The sequence below is a fragment of the Diuraphis noxia genome, unplaced genomic scaffold, assembly GCF_037042655.1.
Source record: "Diuraphis noxia isolate RWA-SAM2 unplaced genomic scaffold, SU_Dnox_SAM2 contig0001, whole genome shotgun sequence".
Classification (NCBI taxonomy): domain Eukaryota; kingdom Metazoa; phylum Arthropoda; class Insecta; order Hemiptera; family Aphididae; genus Diuraphis; species Diuraphis noxia.
The window spans coordinates 12,658,727-12,680,118 of record NW_028301711.1 but is presented as its reverse complement, the minus strand read 5'-3'; the positions used below and the strand labels follow the sequence as shown (position 1 = coordinate 12,680,118).

The 21,392-nt window shown below is 30.4% G+C and overlaps 3 protein-coding genes across 3 annotated transcripts; 2 read left to right on the top strand and 1 right to left on the bottom strand.

The window, feature by feature from the left end:
- The first annotated feature begins 4,336 nt into the window (after window positions 1-4,336).
- Window positions 4,337-14,300, top strand: LOC149059737 (uncharacterized). The gene is made up of 12 exons (XM_089225856.1): window positions 4,337-4,398; window positions 6,025-6,099; window positions 6,464-6,629; window positions 8,338-8,585; window positions 8,671-8,782; window positions 8,901-9,126; window positions 9,213-9,422; window positions 9,509-9,637; window positions 9,700-9,942; window positions 13,616-13,852; window positions 13,929-14,030; window positions 14,119-14,300. Exons 1-12 carry the CDS (start codon window positions 4,337-4,339, stop codon window positions 14,298-14,300), a joined length of 1,992 nt encoding a protein of 663 aa, XP_089081982.1.
- Window positions 4,530-5,005, bottom strand: LOC149059738 (52 kDa repressor of the inhibitor of the protein kinase-like). Its single transcript, XM_089215717.1, has 2 exons — window positions 4,777-5,005; window positions 4,530-4,699 (listed from the first exon to the last, which is right to left on the bottom strand). The coding sequence occupies exons 1-2, from the start codon at window positions 4,927-4,929 to the stop codon at window positions 4,586-4,588; spliced, it is 267 nt and encodes an 88-aa protein (XP_089071843.1). The 5' UTR covers window positions 4,930-5,005; the 3' UTR covers window positions 4,530-4,585.
- Window positions 14,301-19,098: 4,798 nt separating the features above from the next.
- Window positions 19,099-20,855, top strand: LOC149059736 (uncharacterized). Its single transcript, XM_089225848.1, has 4 exons — window positions 19,099-19,485; window positions 19,555-19,775; window positions 19,839-19,961; window positions 20,610-20,855. Exons 1-4 carry the CDS (start codon window positions 19,104-19,106, stop codon window positions 20,853-20,855), a joined length of 972 nt encoding a protein of 323 aa, XP_089081974.1. The 5' UTR covers window positions 19,099-19,103.
- The last annotated feature ends 537 nt before the right edge of the window (window positions 20,856-21,392 follow it).

The following is a 21,392-nucleotide window of genomic DNA, read 5'->3' as shown; positions in this document are numbered from 1 at the left end:
TCCATTTTCAGAAATGTTGCTATCACGTCTTATTGGTTTTTGGTAAATGTCAAATGATAGGTATGCATACGGGCATTTATAAACTATAATGTTTAACAGTTATTAAATTTAACATTTATCAGTTATTACTTATTAGTTACCTATTCATTTTATTATTGATTAATAACATGAAAACCAGAGTATTCCGATATAATTCTGTACCATTGTGGAAAAAGCTGATAAGTGCATTAAAGTCGATTTTTAGATTTTATTTAGATCTAAATATGATATCTGTAGCACAGAATAAATTATTCTGTGTCTGTTGCTCTATTATTATATCTGTTATAAGCATATTTATATATATATAATATGTTAACATTAGCGATAAACTAAAATGATACTTTACTGTTAATTGGAAAAAATAAAATTGGGACGGTATTTTGGTTGTATAATTTTGATGTATTCCCTAATTCAATCTATGAAATGTAGGTTTAATATTAAGGGCAAAAAATAATTTCAGACTATATGTATTTAGGGTAAATATTATGAAAAAAAAATATTAAAATGTTATAATCGTTAGGACATTAGGTAGCCATATAGGTACATTTTCAAAACATTTTGATTCTTTTTCAAATTATTATAATTTATAATCTATATGTACAATGACATTTTCGAAAAATGTATATATTAATTATAAGCTATTGTCTATTTATACCTTCAAGAACAATTTGACTCTGTTCTATGATAAGTCGGTATTGGCTAATAATATACTTGGTTATTGGTTAATAACAGAATAATAAGTGTGAATAACAACAAGTTACTATATTAATATTAATACAGTATTATAGTATAATAAATGCAATGTTTTAAGTAGCCAGTATCAGGTAAACATTAAACCAATACCTATTACCAACCATAATACAAATGCCTAGTCAAATAAATTAGGTACTTTAATAAAAAACATATCGTAAAATGTATAGGCACTTATCAGAGCTCAGAATCTGATTCTATACAAATTTGGTTTATGATCATACAATCGAAGTACAAAAACTTATGTTGCATATTTTCGTATGGGCATTTTACTAAATTTATATGATATTGCGTATGTAAAGATAATACCTAGGTTTTTAATAATTATTATTTAAAAATATATTTTATTCTTAAACATTTAAAAACCTTATTTTATTTGCCTATATTAATCCCCTAAAATCGTAAGTATACCGCATACCACCGATTTATATGGGCTGCAATGTTTATGATATTTTGAAAATTAAAAATGTTTGGATATAATTTAAAAGTAGGTAAATATTACTAAATAATATAATAGGTATAGTCACACGGATTATAATGTCCTCTCTGTATATTTACTATTATAGTCATATAATAAATAAATGCGATTTATTTATTTACCTACCATTAGTTATTGGGTAATTATTACGACAAAATCGCAAAATAAATCCGAAACAAATTAAAACATTTTTAATTTAGTTTTACGCTTTTTTGCAAGAATACCTGATGGTGAAACCCACTTTCCACTTAATATTTGATTTTTATTATAATTTACAATAGAAATGGTTTGAAAATTATTATGTTAAAGATTTTTGGTTTTTTAAAATCCAAGATATTTAAAAATCTTCAATATTGTGTGTTTTCTTTAAACACAATTTCCGCACTATATGCTTTATTATGAAAACCAGTTTAAACTCTGGTATATTGAAAGTTATAGTTGTTGATGCTTTTGTATAAATCAACTAGTAAAACTATTAATTCATATGTGCTCGACTTGGCAAATTTAAAGTACTCTGTTTACTTTAAAAAAAAAGATTTTACAATGATGTATTGATGTGTGTTTTATTTTATTGCAGTTTTTTATATTTTACAGAGTAAAGCCTTTCATGATATGTTGTCGAAATAATGCTTCGATTTTTAACCTCGATAACTTTCTTTTGAAAGGTTCGCATTAAAAATTCCAAGTAGTTTTCAAGAACTTTTTAAAAATTAAAAGAATAATTTATTAAAGAAATACGTTTTTGGACTGTTTTTAAAACTACTGGGAATTTTTAAATGCACCAATTAGATTTATTTTTCCATCAAAAAAGTTACTGAAGTTGAAAATCGAAGCATTATTATATTTCAAATACTTATCTGCACTAAAGTCACTATAGGGCTAGGATTTTAAGCACACTACGTTTTTTTTTTTTATATATTAGATAGAAATCTAATTTTTGTACATAATACCGTTTGTTATCATTCTGATTCTAAATAAACGAATTTATTTTTGGTTTTAAATGCGTTTTTTGCTTTTTTGCAATATTATTCCAGTTGTGGCATTTTAATGTTTATTATGCTATGGTAATAAAAAAAAATTAATTTAATTAATAAAAAATGTAAAAACCCAGAATACGGACTAAACGGTTATTGTCAATTGAATTATTATTCTGTTTTCGTTGTAAATCTATAAAAAATACACGGTAATTATTTTTTCATTCAATTTTATACCTATTATAAAGGGTGTCTCAAAAAGAACGCCGGATTTGAAAAGGCCGCCATTTTTGTTTTTTTTTGTTGGCTGCGCTGGTTTTGATAGTTTTGTTATCTGTTATCATTGAGGTTTTGTGTTGAAAAGGGGTTTTGTGGTTCTTAGACTCTTAGTCATTGTTTATGTTGTATTGCAATGGAAAGGTACAGTAAAGAACAGCGTATTTTAATAGTGAAAACTCACTACCAGACCAAAGCTACCCACCTCGATCTTGCGACTTGACGCCGTGTGATTTTTTCTTATGGGGATACACTAAGTTACGAGTTTACCAGAACAAAGTCCGAAACGTCTTGGAACTTAAGCAAGAAATTAGTCGTGTCCTCAATGAACTTGATGGGGCAATGTGTGATCGAGTGATGGTAAATTTTATGGAAAGAATAATCGCCTGTAGGGCTAGTAGGGGGGGTTATATGTCCTATGTTGTTTTTCACTGTTAAACCTCAATTTATTCTGAAGAGAATGATATATTTGTAATGTTTTTTTAAGAAAAATAAATTTAATGTATAGCAGATTTAAATCCGGCGTTCTTTTTGAGACATCCTATAGTTAATTTTAAGTTAATTTTTGGTGACGCATTTATTTTGCTTTTTTCAAACAATTTTATCCTTTTTTTGTTATTATTTGTTCTTTAAAATCCATGCCCTACTTATTACTGCTATGGACTAGCGTCCCGCATTACATAGTTCACGGTCAACTAGGTACCAGCCGCATCAATCTAGGGAAGGGTGCGACGATCCTTGTAAATGTAGGAGAGACAGCATTTCTGGAAATCATTAAAATTAGGGACATACTAAATCATGGGAACAAACGACTATAAAAATGTCCTCAATAAGGGTGCACAAGACGTAGTTTTATGCATCATTACAAAAGTTCAAAGAACCAAATGTTTAAATGTAATATTATAATATATACTCTTAATGTTAATTATAATATCAATCGCTAAGGTCTGCAGCTGCACGGGATGCACATTTGGCTTGTATGTGGGCGAGTAACATTTCCGTCAGTCTAGATAATTATACCACATCCGTGAGAACAGCGACAAGAACGAGTAGACTATGGGGAGTAGAGGGTAGCACTATATAAGGGACCCCGAAACGGCCTGTATTCAGACGCGACTTGACCAGACTAGCCAGAGCACCTTCACGCCAGTCTGTTGTTTAATTTAATTCATTGGACTTAGAAAATTTCTTATAAACAATATTTTGAACTTAGAAAATATTCGAATCAAACCGAATTTATTCTATCATTCAGAATACTTAACTTACATTCAGCTTTCATGTTATAAATAAATATATGTTTTATCACAATAAATAAACAATTAATCTAATTAAGAAGAATTCTACGTTGTGTAATTAACTCAAGAGTCACCTTCCAACCATCATCCTTGACTACTGATACCTGTAGGCGACGTGATCACTACATTACGTACACAGACCAAAAAACAATCAAAACTACTCAGAATCTAAAATAATGACAGAGAAAAGAACATTTGAGTTTCTAAGAAATCTGTAAATCTTAACACTTATAAAGCTATAATAGGTATCTTAATTCGTTCAATAAATATTGAATACTAATACCTTAGAAGTTAAATCCGTAGTATTCAGTATTCAAGATAGGTTCATATTTTTCCAGATTAATAATATTATTAAATTTCGTTAAATCGTAATAACCCTCATTATTCAATCGTTCGTCAGTCATTACAGTTATGAATGTTAGGTACGAGCGATTGATGCCATAATATAGTGTACGAAATATTTTCAAAACAAATTATAAAACACTTTTAATAATATTTAATTATATTTTTATTTTAATTAAAAAATGGAGAAAGTTATTCGTGAGATTGGTGGTTCCAGAGGCACAGGACTTAAATACAAAGACGACGATGGATACCAGTGGCGTAGATACGATTTTTTTCTGGGGGGGGGGGTTAAATATTATATTAATGATACAAAATTACAAGTTATTAGTTAAACTAAAAGTCATTTTTATTTTGTTTCGAATTGATATTAGTTATAATTTTATAAATAGTTTTTATAGTTTTATATTAATATAGTTTGTTATAATAATTTATAAAATAAAATCCACTCGACGTTTGTTTTTAGATAATTCGTCCAACACTTCCTTTGCATCCACTGATATTGAACGATGAATGGACAACATTGCCAATCCATTTAATCTTTTCTAAAAATTTAAAATATCATTCATATTTTTATTTAATTAAATATACAGTTCCTATATATATTATATTATATAAATACCTCTGACATTGTATTCCTTAGGTACGTTTTAATTCTCTTCAATGATGAAAAAGATCTTTCGGATGAAGCTGTTGAAACAGGGAGAGTTGCTAAAATCTGTAGTAATTTATGAATATTTGGATACATGTCATTGCAGATAATTAAAGCATCCATAGCATTTGTAGGTTGTTTTTCTAATGCAAGTATTTTACGTTGCCAAAGTTTTAACTCGGATATCAAAATATCTTTATTGTTATCTGCCAAATCATCATTAATTCTTATATTAACCGAATTAAAATATGAAGTAGGTATACAGGTTTCAAGAGTCTTAATATCTACATCATTTTTTGGTGGTGATGAATTTTCTACAGCAGGATCTTTTAGTTTCGTTTTCTAAAATACAAAATTAATATTTTGATCAATTGATTGTATTTGTTAAGTAATATTACAATATTTTAAAATCTACGAATATAATACTTTAATGGAAGCTAGTATTATGGAGTGTAAAATAAACATCAAATACTAAACAGTAACATAAATAAAATAATAAATACTAAATACCAAAACTGTTAACTACGCAAAAATTGAATTATTATTTTATTAGTATATGTAAAATAATATTTTCAGAGTTGAATCTATACGTAATTTATTATATTAATGTACTAACATTGTAAATATTAATGCAATATTGTTTAATATGCTTACCTTTATAACAAATTTATCCATGGTTGTATACTAGCTGTAGATATACTGCAGTTATAGTGTAACGATAGATATTAAAGTTTTAAACTCTAAAGGTCAAATGACGGTCGATAGAACGTAATATCGAATTGTCGACCGGCGTGTTGATGTAGAGGTGTTGTTGCGTGTTAGACGTCGGAGACCGTTATCGCTGTTTTTGTCAATTTTATAATTGGTTACTAATTCAGTAATACTTATCGAGGCATCGCTATGATAAAATTGTTATCGACGATAATTATTTGTCGGGCTATATAATTTATTATTCGTACCGTCGGCAAATTGCCGAAGTCTCTTAACGCAACAATTTTCGTTCATTGTATGAACAAATAAATAATGAAAAATGCTCTAAAAACTAAGAAAATGCACTAAAATCGTCGAAAAATGCAAAAAAAAATATTGCTTTAAAATAATCAGTACCTATCACAAATGATAAAATGCCAATATAAAAAGACTTTCGTTTTTGGTGGTTGGGGGGGGGGGGGGGTGGAAACCCCTTACACCCCCCCCCCCCACCCGTAACTACGCCACTGATGGATACACATATTGGAAAAATCGACAATGTCGAATGCATTTTACTGTTCGTTGTGCATCCTGGAGAGCTGGGTAAATTTAATAATTTTAAACAATCAACTATAATATTTCATTATAAAAATTACCTACCTTCCTTTTCTTTATATTAAAATATTAAAATATTTTCAAGTCATAAATTCAATTTAAAAATAAATTGTTTAATGTCTTTTCAACTTATTCTCATCCAAAGAGACTAATATAGATTTAAAATAACCGTATTTTACTGACCAGAAATCTTGCTGTATACTAGCGTAGATTTCATTCTAAATGGTTGTGTAAATAAGTAATAGTTTATACCAATAGGTAATATGTAATTTAGAATTTATTAGTAACTATTTACTAGTTAGTACCTACTACCTATATATGTTTATATTTTAAATATTATTTTCTTTTTCAGTTGTCGTGCAAAAGGTAAAATATTAAACAACGACACTTCGAAAGTTTTTCTGATGATGGGTCATGAAACTCATCCAGAAAACCAATTGGCATTAGAAAGGTTTAAACATATTTGTAATCAACGGGCACAGGATGAACAAACATCTCTTCGAGTCATTTATAATGAAGTAAGTGTTATTTATTACAATTAAAAACACCAATTATATAGCAAGGAACCAAGGAAGTTATGTTTTTGAGTTATCGAATAAAATCACACATCACAAAAATTATAGAGAATAAGCTTTTAGAGTGCATTACACCGATTTGTCTAAATATACTGTCACAAAATAATTCAATAAGTACCTAACCATTTTAATTTTTAATTTTCATAGTAAAATAATAACAAAATAAAAACTGATATGTTTAACGTTCAACTCTCATAAATATTATCATTTATAATATTTTTGTCACATCTGCAACGAACGTTATTTAGATTTCGATGACGGTTGAAGCAGAAAGTGACCTTTTCTTCCAGTACAGTGGAAACCCCAAGAAGTGCTAGGCGTTTCCGCCGTATCCTCTGCATAACCAAATACTGATAGATGAACGCAGAAGTTTGACGAAAAATAATTTGTGTGACTCATGCGGGAAGGAAATTTCAGTCTTGGGAATACGTCACTGTGAATTAATTACCTCACTTTCCACCCTTGCTAGTTGCCACCCAATATACGATTGTAATAGGTTATTAAAAAATCATGAAAAAAAAATGATTTTATGTGACTTTTTTTTATCTATGTTGCACTTGAGTCTGAGAGAAACAAATATTGCGTAATGCTGACATCCTATTGATAATGTGTGTTTGTTTAATTTTGATGACTTATTTGACGATGTATAGGTAGTATATAAATTATACCCTTTCCCTAGTATCAAAAGAAATGATTTATTAATTCATCAATTATAAATTAAAATGTACCTATTTATTGCTTTCAAATCAACTACATCCACCATCTAATTCGTGAAATAAGTACTCACTCCTATAAAACTATCTACTGGCCTGATATTTAAGTAATTTTTTTTCTGTATAATAGTAGATATTTTATAGTAGTTGCCTTTGATTCTGGCTTCCTTGCTGATCTTTAAGTGTGTTACCACTGGTCATTTTATAAGAATTTATACTATCGTCCATCTGTCTCAAATTTTTAATAAGAGTTATCTAACTAACCTAACCTACATTTTTTTTAACTAGCTTCACTTAATTTTAAGCTAATATTATTATATACAAATTTATGTGGGTAGGTACCTAATGAAATTGAAAAAATTAAACCTTAGAAACTGTTCAATTTACTCTTATTATTCAACCATTTTCAATAGTTTTTATTTTAAAAGATGAACCCTATATTTACCTACAAATAAAACTGCTAATTTAACACTAACAGTCATGTTTTTATTTTAAAGTAAGTACTAATTATGGAACTTTTTTGAAAAAGTACACAAAGATTCGCTCATATTAAAATCGGTTTTTAAGAAAACACTTATAACAATATTGAATAGAACCAAGAAGCTAAATCTACTAATTTTATTATTTAATTGGAAGACTAGAGTAATTTAAAATCTTTATAATTAATTAAATTTGTAACCAGCGGACACAGAATGAGCAAATTTCTCTCCGTTTCATCTACAATAAAGTACCTATATAGTATATATAAATAAGAGCGTTACTAAGTATTAAATCAAAAAGTAAAATGTAATTAATTGTCGACTTGTTTTATTTATAAGAACATCTGTAAAAAGTTTTACATTATTTCTAAATGTATACACAATACTAATATATTTTTTTTTAGTAAATACATTTGTAAGTTCAATTTTCAAATTTTCATATCAAAAATACATTTTAAGACTTGTGGTATGGCGGAGTTTGTAAATGTTCATGTCGGTTCATTTGTCTCACTGCATAGAACAATGCGTAGACATAGACGACGAATTCATCCAGTCACTCCTCAGTCTATGACTGATTTCCACGTGCAGTTAACTGGAGATTATGCGCACTTATCTATGATACATAATGAATCAATATACTGTGGCATTGTTGGTACAACTCCAGAAGAAGGAACCACTTTACTTTTCATTTTGCCTGGAATCAAAAAGTATATAACTATAAAATAAAATAAACTTTATTTCAAATAAATAATAATTACAATTAAGCACTGTCTTATTATACAATTAATTTAGTTTACTTAGGACTGGTTCAACTTTTTTGTTGGATGGCACATTTTCCAGTTCACCAAATTTTGGAAACGAATGCCACCAATTATATGTTATAATGGGCATAGCGTTTAATACTGTAAGTTTTGTATGTTATTTGTAAATAAATACTATTGAATTAGTAAATAATCATTTTACTATTTAGATTATTTTAAGTTATTTATTTAAAATCAATATATAAAAATATTTTTTTACAGGGATTTCCTATAGGATTTGCATTGATGTCGAGAAAAACAGAAAGGGCATACACTGCACTTTTCAATAAGATATTGAGTATAGTGCCAGAGTGGCAACCTCAAGTTATAATAGTTGACTTTGAAAGGGCAGCTATAGCTGCCATAAGAACTATATTTCCAAATACCACTATTAGAGGTTGCTGGTTTCATTCCTCCCAAGCAGTATGGAGAAAAGTTGCAAACATAGGTAAGTTAACTCTAAAGTTTAAATTACCTTTTTCATTAATAATAAATAAAATGTATAGTCAATTAATAACACTGGTTAATATTTAGGATTGGTTGAAATATGTTGTAACCATCGAGGAGCCTATGACACTGTGCATATGTTAATGGCATTGCCATTGCTGCCCCAAAATTGTATAGCTGAAGGTTTTGAAACTGTAAGGGAATACTATATTGAGAATGTGCAATCATTGATTAGCAATAACAATGATTACAATTTTTCATTACTGTTTGAATACTATCGATCAACATGGCTTATAGGTCTGTAAAATCCAAAATAATAGTTTATATTTTGTTTATAAAATTAAACAAATGTATAATTACTTACTCTACTCCATTGTAAATAGGAATTAATGGAGATATATTGTCAGTCAGTGACACTGTTTGGCGAACCAACAATGTGTTGGAAGTAAGTCACCAACATCTCCAGATGCACATGCAAAATCGGCACAATCCTGATCCATGGGTGTTTTTGAGTAATTATATTTTTATTTATTTAACACTAGAAAAGAAATATATCACTATTTTATATGTACAGAGGGGCTAATTACTTACTCAAATGGTGTTATGAGAGATTATAATGAGGCTACTGATGGTAGACAAATAAGAGAACCTCGACGTCAAATATGGATAGATCAGCAAAGGAATTTGGATAGATCCTTGAGGCTATTTGCAGAAGGACGCTACACAATGGCAGAATTTTTAATATGTGCTAGGCATTCAACACCAACTTTTGGTGTAATACGGCCTCAAAATCAAGTCATTGATATACTTCCAGCCAGTGTTGCCAATTAAGCGGAAAATCCGCTAGACCTAGCGGATTTGGTTACTTGATAAGTGAAATTTTGTGTTATCTAGTGGCTGGTGGAAAACCTGGAGGATTTTTAAAAAAAACAGTGTAATTTTTGGCGGATTTGTGCTTTTATGTAAAAAAAAATAATTCACGTAATTTACGATGTTTATAGGTAGAACAGAGTAATATTAAGGATTTTTGTAATCTGTTAAGCCACTAACCAGTTGTAAGCAATAACCACTAACCATGAAACATGTTAAATTTTATTAATATCACGGACTATATAATTTCGTGATACAATAATATACAATAATATGCCATTATTATAAGATTAAAATAAAGGTATACTTATCTATGAAATATGAATTATTAATTGTAGTTTATACTTAATAAATAATAGCTCCTGTTAATAGCAAATAATCTACAGTGAGTACAGTATTATATGTTAATAGTTTAATACCTATTGGTTGTTTTATAATTCAGTGACAGTGTATTAATATTGATTTGTAATGGGTAAAAAAAATAAACTTCAATATACCCAAAAGTTTAGGCACGAGTGGACAAGTGATAGTAAACTGAAAGATTGGATTGTAGAAGTTTTATTAGACAACACAATGGCAAGATGTAAATATTGCAAATCGTCATTCAACGCAAAGTACTCTGATCTTATTGCCCACAGTCTTAGTAAAAAACATCTAAAATGTTCGGAACCGTTTTCAAGTGTTCGCCAGCACAAATTGCCGTTCCTTCGTTCAACTCCCCGTGGGTTACAGACATCTGTTGCAGAAGGAGCTATGAGCCTGTACGTAGCATGTCACTCTGCAATAAGATCAGTAGATCATCTCTCTGATACGAATAAAATTATATTTAAAGGTAATAGTGATGCTGATAATATCAAGTTGCACCGAACGAAATGTAGTGGAGTTATTCAAAATATTATGTATCCACACTTTCGAGATATATTAAAAACTGATATTGGTGATAGTCCATATAGTGTGTTGGTGGATGAATCCACTGATATTTCAGTTTCTAAGAAGTTGGGTATTTGTATTATATATTTTTCCAAAAATCAGCAATGTAGTGTTTCGACATTTTTAACGCTTGAGGTATTAGAAGCTGGAAATGCAGAAAGCATTATACAAGGTTTAAAGTCGGCACTTCAACTTTATAATTTAGATATTCAAAAACTCAGAGGAATTGGTTGTGACAATGCCTCTGTAATGGTTGGACAACATAATGGTGTTTATGCTATACTATCTAAAGAGATTAAACACCTAATACTTGTCCGTTGTGTCTGCCATTCCATACAGTTAGCTGTATCTGCTACAGCATCAGAAGTGTTACATGATCATTTGGAATATTTACTTTCAGAAACATACAGCTGGTTTTGTAAATCTTCTCAGCGACAACTAAGTTACCATAAGTTATACCATACAATAAATGATGGCATTGACCCTTTAAAAATTGTAAGAGTTTCTACAACTAGATGGCTTTCAATAGAAGTAGCAGTATCAAGAATCCTGGACCAATGGTCAGAACTCAAACAGCATTTTCAAATAGCCGGTTCAATTGAAAAATGTTATAAAGCTAAGACTTTGTACAATATGTATTGTGATACTAACAATGAAGCATTGCTTATATTTTTAAAGCCTGTGTTAGCCGAAGCTCAATATGTTAACAAGATGTTTCAATCTAACTCTGCAGACCCAGTTAAACTGCTAAATGATCTAGTACTTCTTATAAAGTCATTAGCCGGGTTAGTAAGTACACCTGGGAGTAATATAGACATCTTAAACAGTAGTTTAAAAGATAATTTACATCCAAGGCCATACTTGGGTCAAGCTTTTGAATAAAAAATAAAAAAATTGAGGACAAATAATTGTATGTCGGTTGAAAATGAAAAAAAAATTAGAGGCATATGTGTGACGTTTGTAATTTCTTTAGTCGATCAACTTAAAAAAAGATTACCTGACAACATTGAAACCCTTAAAAATATTTCTCTAATCAGTCCGACTAATTGTTTAAGTGCACAAAAAGGATCACTGACTCCATTAGCGAAACTCATGAATGTACCACATTCTAACTTAAGCAAAATAGAAATACAGTGGAATAAACTACATCTTATAGAATGGACAAATACAAATAGTATAAAAGATTTTTGGAAAGAAGTTGGACAATATAAAGACTCTAGTGGTGAAAATCCATTTTTTGAACTGATTAATCTAACAAAATGTTTACTGGTATTACCATTATCTAATGGTGAAGTAGAGCGATCCTTCAGTCAGTTGAATATTGTCAAAAATTGTTATCGCAATAGAATGTGTCATGACATGACTAATGCAATACTGACCATACGGAGTGGACTACGCCGTGTACAAAAATGTTGCCATAATTATGTGATACCAAGAAATGTTCTAGAGCAAATAGGTAAATTAAATATAAAACTATTATACTTCTCTAGCCTAATCTTAATTGTTTTTTATATATTTATTTAGGAACGTTAGAAGCTTATAAACCACTAAATTCTAGCCATGTACATCAAAACATAGAACCAGAACCAGAAGAAATGGTATTTGAATTGGATGATCCAGATGATCCGGAAGAAACAGAAAATCATTACCCTATTATATCTATACCAGAATATTAAATTATTCATTTGATTAAGAGGACTAATTTTATATATTAAACAGAGCTTATATTAATTTTTGTTATTTTTCAAATATTTTTCATGTTATTATTTTTATATTATCTAACAGTCAAAGAATATAGACTTGTTTCAAATATTATTAATATTCTTATTACACCAAAATTTGTTGTATTTTACATTATTATTTATTAACTACCTAGTCAAAGTTATGTAAGACACTAAGACTATTTCAATCTTTATTATTAATTTTAAGTAAGTATACCTACTGTATACAATGTTTTTCATTTATTTGTTCATTGTTCTGTAGTAAGTAGTACTAGGAGATCCTATTTAGTATTTAATGTATTTTATTATGTTATTATTTTTATATTATCTAACAGTCAAAGAGTATAAGATTTGTTTCAATTTTCAAATATTATTGATATTCTTATTACACCGAAATTTGTTGTATTTTACATTATTTATTTGTTAATGATATACAACTATAATACAAGACTTTCCTAAAGTTATGTCAACTAAAAATTAAAATGTTAATATTCTACAATGTTTTATATTTTGTTATATGATATAACTTATATCTAGTCTAAAGCAGAACTCTGATATGTACATTGTATAAGACTTGTTTAAAAATTTGAAGAATCTCATTTTAAATTTCATATTAATATTAATATTATATATTGCACATATAGACACATTACAGATGGACATGGTATGTACAAAAAATGTAAAATTTTCAATAATAACGAGTTAGTTTGTGCTTTTTGAATACTCAATACAATATGCAATTAATAATTTTGTAAAAATAAGATTAACTAATAACTAGTAAGTAATAACAAAAAGTATATTTAAATAAAAGTTGGTGGAATTTAAGTAAAATCTAGCGGAATTTATCACTTTGAAACTGGCGGAAATTTTAGCGGAATTTTCAGATTGTGACTAGCGGAATTTTTAGCAGAATTTCGAATGATATTAAGCTGATTTCCAAAATCAGAGTTGGCAACACTGCAGTTCCAGCTGCTGTCGTCTTTCCACGTGCTCCACTACCTATATTACCACTCCCTATTGATCAACATCAGGAACTGCAACGTCAAGCTATTCCTGTGCTCCCTGCTACTGTTTCACCACAGGCACCACCACTCGAAGCACCAGCTATAGTACCACTGTACTTTGATCACCATCAGGAACTGATTCGTGAGGAAATTATAAGAAGGATTTTATCACGTAGACCAGTAGTGCCTGTTCCTAGAGATCATATGATTTTTCATTATAATATTACTTATACAGATTTCCAAATAAATATACTAACGAATAAATCTATTGTCTTTAGTTTTTGATAATCTTGATGCAGATTATTCAGATGAAGAAGTTTCATTTAACGAACAGCCTGTGGTACCATCAGTTAATCACATTGATCGTGAAGATTTGACATGTAAGTAGTAATTATCTGAAATGTGTTTCTAGCTTAAGTAATTGATTAAAAATAAAGATTCTTTATTATTTTATAGTTATACCAATAGTAGAGGAAACATGCTACATATGCCTGTACAGTCCGCCAACAGTAATAGCTTATCCATGTTTACATCAAGGCCTGTGTGGACCTTGTCATGAAATCTATACAAGAATGCCTCCAAATGAACACAAGCCATATTACCGCTGTCCACTATGTAGAACTGGAATTGAGATGTACTATAAATTATAAATTATATTATATAATATATAGTATATTATAAAATATAATAATTTTTATTTTAAATTAAATATCAACTAGCCATAAATCTACTTTTATTTCTCATAAATTAAACTAATTTTCTTGATATGACATACATTTCAATTTGTTGAGTAAGTTTAACACATTTTATTGATATATCATATTCATATAACATAGGTACCTACCTATACCATAGAAAACTAATATACAAGACCTATACAAGACAGTACCTACATTGAAATTAATATTATTACAAATGTATTTTCATTATAACTTGTGATTATAATTTATAATCATGTGTGATCAAATAAAACTTACAAATACTATAGAAGTCTATAAGTATGACTATCATATTTATAGAAAATACTACCAGTCTATGTACACACTATATGTCTATATACCTATTATACACTATTGGGTGTGCAATTTTTGTTATATATTATACTTATTGTATTTGCCATGTGCCACTATATAATTTCTGTACATTTGCCATGTGCCACTATATACTTTTGTTTATATTACATATAAAATGACCATGTAACTAATAACTCATCATTTATATGAACATTTAAAATACATAACTTAATTATTACTCCAATCTCAATTCGTTTTTTTTTTATTTTAGTAATCCTATTTGTCCCAACATAAATCTTGAGGGTTTCATTACCCCATGCGTGTCCAAAGCCTGTGAGCTCCACCGACTTGACTCTCGGGTCTCACGCGGTGCGGCTCACAGGTCACGATCGAAGTGTTCCCCTTCGGTCGTGGGTGGTTTTTGATGATCCCCAAAATTATCAAATCCTCACAGGGTACTTATGGTGACCAGATATAAAAATTTTAAAAAGTACATTTTAAAACTTAGCTTCTTCTCTGTTGTAATTGCCAATGCGTATACTCATTTTGCCCATATCATAGACCATAGATCGTCTCCTTCCTTTTTTTTTTATTATTATTATTACCTAGGGACTAAAAAATTAATTATCTAAAATTATTATGTCAACTCATTAGATGTGTGTCTTTATGATAACAATTTTATGAAATTTAAGTAAATTTGAACTAAAGTATAAATATTTTAGTTATTTTTTAAAGGTAAAAATACCAAGTGTATAATTTGAATAAATTAATATAAAACTTTGGTAAAATGTAGGCAACATTAAAAAATTAAATTAACTATGCTAACAACCAATTAGATTGCATTAGCTGAACCATAAAATATAAATTAATACTAAATTATAAAACATCATGGCTAAAATGCACTTTACCACGCCCCTCACGAATTTCGATTTTTTTTTTTTAAATACGTGTTTTTCAACGCTGATTTCGAAACTGTTTGAATTTTTGTGCGGAAACCATTATTTTGGAAGTTATAACCTTCCAAAGTTTGCGATTTTACGTTTATACGCATGCGCTCAGCACCACTATGCATTACCGCCGCGCGGAGCGACGGCTCCGAGGATCGCAGCGACGAGTGCCGCTAACAAGGGATCACTGCCCATACTATACAACAAAACTGCAACAAAAATGCAATTTTCTTAACCCTGTGACCCACTTGGGGAGGTGTTGCACAGCAAGTCGGGGGATATTTTCGATTTGCGGAGCGGAGCGACGGCGCCGAGGAGCGTAGCGACGAGTGCCGCTAGCACCACATCACTGTACGATGTTTTTTCAAATTGGTGGCTCGGTGCAACAAAAATGCAATTTTCTTAACCCTGTGACCCACTTGGGGAGGTGTTGCACAGCAAGTCGGGGGATATTTTCGATTTGCGGAGCAGAGGTATATAGGTATAGTAGGTACTACAATATATACTCATTAGCTTATCTACCTGATATAATTATCATCAAGATAATTGAATATAACAATATTTGTAATAATATACAATTTAGTTATAATGAAATAGTTATAAAATATTAAATATATTAGGCATACGACTGTTTGAATGACGAAGGATATGTGCATTTTAAGGTTAATCATAGTATTAATTTTAAAGATCCCGAAACTCAGCAGCATACAAATACAATTGAAGGCCTTTGGAGACATGCCAAATTTTCACTACCTCAATATCATAGGAAGAAAGATTTTATAGGAGGATATCTCACCAAACACATGTTTTTAAAACAAAATAAAAATAAAAATGACGCCTTAATAGAGGTTTTCAAATTAGCTGGACATTTGTACAACTCAAATGTCCCAATTAATGTTGAGCAAAACTCAAGTGATACAGATGATGAAGAAACAGATGAAGAAACTGATGATAATATTGTTTATTAAATATTTAACACTGTGTATAAGTATAATATACAATAAAATAAAAAAATTGAATTTCAACTTTAAAATTATTGTCCCCGTAAAAAGAATTTAAATAGGTTATATACGCTCCGCGCGGCGGTAATGCATAGTGGTGCTGAGCGCATGCGTATAAACGTAAAATCGCAAACTTTGGAACTTCCAAAATAATGGTTTCCGCACAAAAATTCAAACAGTTTCGAAATCAGCGTTGAAAAACACGTTTTTTTAAAAAAAAAATTGAAATTCGTGAGGGGCGTGGTAAAGTGCATTTGTTCCCTGTACCTTTACCATTGTTACTACAGTTCACTAGTTCACATAATAATTATTAAGAAGCTTTTAGTTAAATAAATTATAGAAATTATTATTAAAAATAAAATGCGAAACTTACTTTTTAAATGACTGAAATAAACGATTACAGTCTACGTAAGTCGACGTTCAGCAGTAAGTCTCCATTCAGAAGATAATGTTCTAAATTGTAATTACAATAGATAAGTATACGGTATAAAATATACGGTTTTAGAATTGTAATTTGTTTATTTAATACAAGTTAAGGCTTAAGACCGATAAGACGTCATGTCCTACGACCTACGAGGCTACGACTACAAAGTCTACAACTAGACTAGTGAAATTAACTAGTTATACCTTATACCCTATAGGTTGTGCACATGAAGAATAAAGATAAGGAGCTCACACTCGCTGATACAACCAGGCCGACTTTCGCTCGTACAATAAAAGGGTATAAATCTAGTTTAGCGCCCACCCGAATTTTTCACTTTTTTTTTACGAAACCTAGGTAAATCAACGTTTTAAAAACGATGGTGCAATAATAATTTAGCGGAAATCCATAGTTTTTGAGATATAACATTTTCAAATTTGAGTTTTTCGGCAATTTACTTAAATAAGTAATTTAAACACGCCTCTGATCATTGCCGTGTGGCACAGTGGTCTGAAAATACTGTATGACGCGTACTATCATGGGTTCGGAGCCCGGCCAATGGACACAAATTTTTGTCTTTTTTTTTCAATTATTTTTAATTTGGCCCGCGTTGCGCAATCCATATCACTAATTTTTAGATCGATAATAAGACTTATCAGTTATACGCGTGTGGTCGACTGTCGTCGATATAATACATAATTATAACTGTTACTAATAATACTGTTAATACTTCTGCACAATCAAAAAAATAACGATTTTCGGTATTTTACACATTCGTTAAACGCTCTATTATACTTAATACAAGGAATATAATACTTTAAAATTAAGTAAAATTTAAATTTAAAAAAAGTAATAAATATTAATATATTTTTCATAAGTTTATAATTTATATTTTATATTTAAGTTTTACAAATATCCAAAATCTATTTCTAATTCTATATCTTCTTTAGATTCTGATGACTTGGTCAAAACTTCATCACTAACATCACTATTGACTGTTTCCGGTGTAGTAGGGTTGTACAACAATGAACATAAACGAAAAAACTCATCTAGTGGGTTCAAATTTGAATTTCGGCAACATTTGAAAAACATGTGTTTAGCCAGATACCTAGCGTAAAAAATGGAGTTAAATTTTTGTCTTTTTTTTTTAAAAAATTCGTTCCGTCAAATTGCATTTTTTTAACGTTGTAACCTACTTGGGGTGGCGTTACATAGCAAATCGAGGGATATTTTCGTTTTTAATTGTCCGAGTTATCACAGCGAGCGAGTGACCCGGCTCGGTGACTTAGTGCAATAAAAATGCATTTTTTTTTAACCTTGTGACCTACTTGGGGTGGTGTTGCATAGCAAATCGAGGGATATTTTCGTTTTTAATTGTCCGAGTTATCACAGCGAGCGATAGACCCGGCCCGGTGACTTAGTGCAATAAAAATGCATTTTTTTTTAACCTTGTGACCTACTTGGGGTGGTGTTGCATAGCAAATCGAGGGATATTTTCGTTTTTAATTGTTCGAGCGAGCGCAGTGAGCGAGTGACCCGGCCCAGTGACTTAGTGCAATAAAAATGCATTTTTTTTTAACCTTGTGACCTACTTGGGGTGGTGTTGCATAGCAAATCAAGGGATATTTTCGTTTTTAATTGTCCGAGCGAGCGCAGCGAGCGAGTGACCCGGCCCGGTGACTTAGTGCAATAAAAATGCATTTTTTTTTAACCTTGTGACCTACTTGGGGTGGTGTTGCATAGCAAATCGAGGGATATTTTCGTTTTTGATTGTCCGATTGAATATAGGTGACTCGGTGCTATAAAAATTCAATAATAATACATTAATTCGATGTTCGTTATCGGACGCGCTAATGTTCGTACGCGGATTGTATATGATTTAAGATAAAGATACATTAAGTTTTTGACCGTAAATAAAATGTAATACGACTTATCTTTGGTTCATAACTGTTTCTAAAGCAGTATTCGCAACACGTGAGTTACATACTTTTGAAGTTTTTATTTTATCATGTCGTGGTCCGTTGTTAAATTGTTTAAATTATTTGAGTATAATGAAGACGGCCCGTTGTCAATGCCAGTTATTGAACAACTTCAATTATGGGGTCTTATTGCCAAAAATAATAGCCTCAAATGTAAAAATGGCCATTTTGCAAAATTGTGCCAGCACGGGGACTACGCTGATGGGTTTGTTTGGCGGTGCAGACAGTGGTCTACAGTTAATAAAAAAAAAGTGAGGTGTGACTTTAAACAGTCAATAAGGAAAGGTACGTTCTTCGAGAAATCGCATTTGTCGATTTATCGAATCGTAATGTTCGCATACTTGTGGACGGAGAATGTGTCTCTTTCCTTTATTAAAAACCAAATTAACATAGCGCAACAATCAGCTGTCGATTGGGCATCTTTCCACCGGGAAGTAGTCTTTGATGGAATGATATTGAGGCACGAAAAAATTGGTAATTTTTTATTTTATGTTATATAAAGCGACAGTATTTTTTTTATTATTGATTATATTTATTACGAAGGCGGTGTTGGAAAAGTTGTTGAAATCGATGAGTCGAAATTCGGTCGACGAAAATATTATAGAGGCCATCGAGTTGAGGGGCAATGGGTTTTTGGTGGAGTAGAGCGGATAACAGGCAAATGTTTTTTAGTACCCGTAGAACGTCGTGACAAAAACACATTGCTGGAATTGATTAAACAGTGGATTTTGCCCGGTACATTAATCATTAGTGATTGTTGGAAAGTATGTTGTCCTGTTTTATTCTTATTTTATTCATCAATATTAATCATGAATAATCAATTTTAGAGTTATGACTGTTTAAAAGACGAGGGTTATGAACATTTAACAGTTAACCATTCCATAGAATTTAAAAATCCTGATACCGGTGCGCACACGAATAATGTAGAGGGGATGTGGCGTCATGCTAATGCGGCCCTCACACGATCAATATTACTGACACTATGAATATTGACAGTATTTACTTTACTGACAGTATAGTCCTCAAACGGTCATTACAAATTACAGTCAATACTCAGTATTTTTTACTTTCACAGTAGTTCAGATCGATTGTTGTCTATTGATATTGTATATTGTCGTTAATTTTTTTCAATTCTTTCCGAAAATTGTTTCTTAATGTATTAATTTTTTTTTTTACATCTTCAATTGTAGAGTCATTTTTCAAATGTTTATAATAAACTAAGAGTTTTTTATAGGCAGAATTTTTTTTTATCTCTATTGGAGTACTCTTTACAACGAACATCCCACAATTCGGGCAATTGTTTGTACTCTAAAATAAAATCACGCAAAATGGACCGATCGCGGCATTCGCGGGTTGTGATTTCACTTCCGTCATCCATCGCTGCGATGTCAATACTGACGAAGTGTCAATATCGACCTCACACTATCAATATTATCATCAGTAAACAAATACTGACGACTCGATATCCGAATTTTTCATCAGTCATCAGTATCGTTTTTCCATACTGACAGTACATCAGTACTCACATTACACGATCAATAATACTGTCAGTATCAAAAATACTGTCAGTAAAATTGATCGTGTGAGGGCCGCTTAAGGCATCTATTAGTCAGTACTCTCGGAAAAAACGTTTTTACGCAGGGTACCTGGCTAAACACATGTTTTTGAAATGTTGCCGAAATTCAAATTTGAACCCACTAGATGAGTTTTTTCGTTTATGTTCATTGTTGTACAACCCTACTACACCGGAAACAGTCAATAGTGATGTTAGTGATGAAGTTTTGACCGAGTCATCAGAATCTGAAGAAGATATGGAATCAGAAATAGATTTTGGATATTTGTAAAACTTAAATATAAAATATAAATTATAAACTTATGAAAAATATATTGAATGAAAATCGTTATTTTTTTGATTGTGCAGAAGTATTAACAGTATTATTAGTAACAGTTATAATTATGTATTATATCGACGACAGTCGACCACACGCGTATAACTGATAAGTCTTATTATCGATCTAAAAATTAGTGATATGGATTGCGCAACGCGGGCCAAATTAAAAATAATTGAAAAAAAAAGACAAAAATTTGTTTTCCATTGGCCGGGGTCCGAACCCATAATAGTACGCGTCATACAGTGTTTTCAGACCACTGCGCCACACGGCAGTGATCTAAGGTGTGTATAAATTACTTATTTAAGTGAATTGCCGAAAAACTCAAATTTGAAAAAGTTGTAACTCAAAAAATATTGATTTCCGCCAATTTTTTTTTTGAACCATCGTTTTTAAAACGTTGATTTACCTAGGTTTCAAAAAAAAAAAGTGAAAAATTCGGGTGGGCGCTAAACTAGATTTGTTCCCGAATGCATACAGTAATTTGGAAGT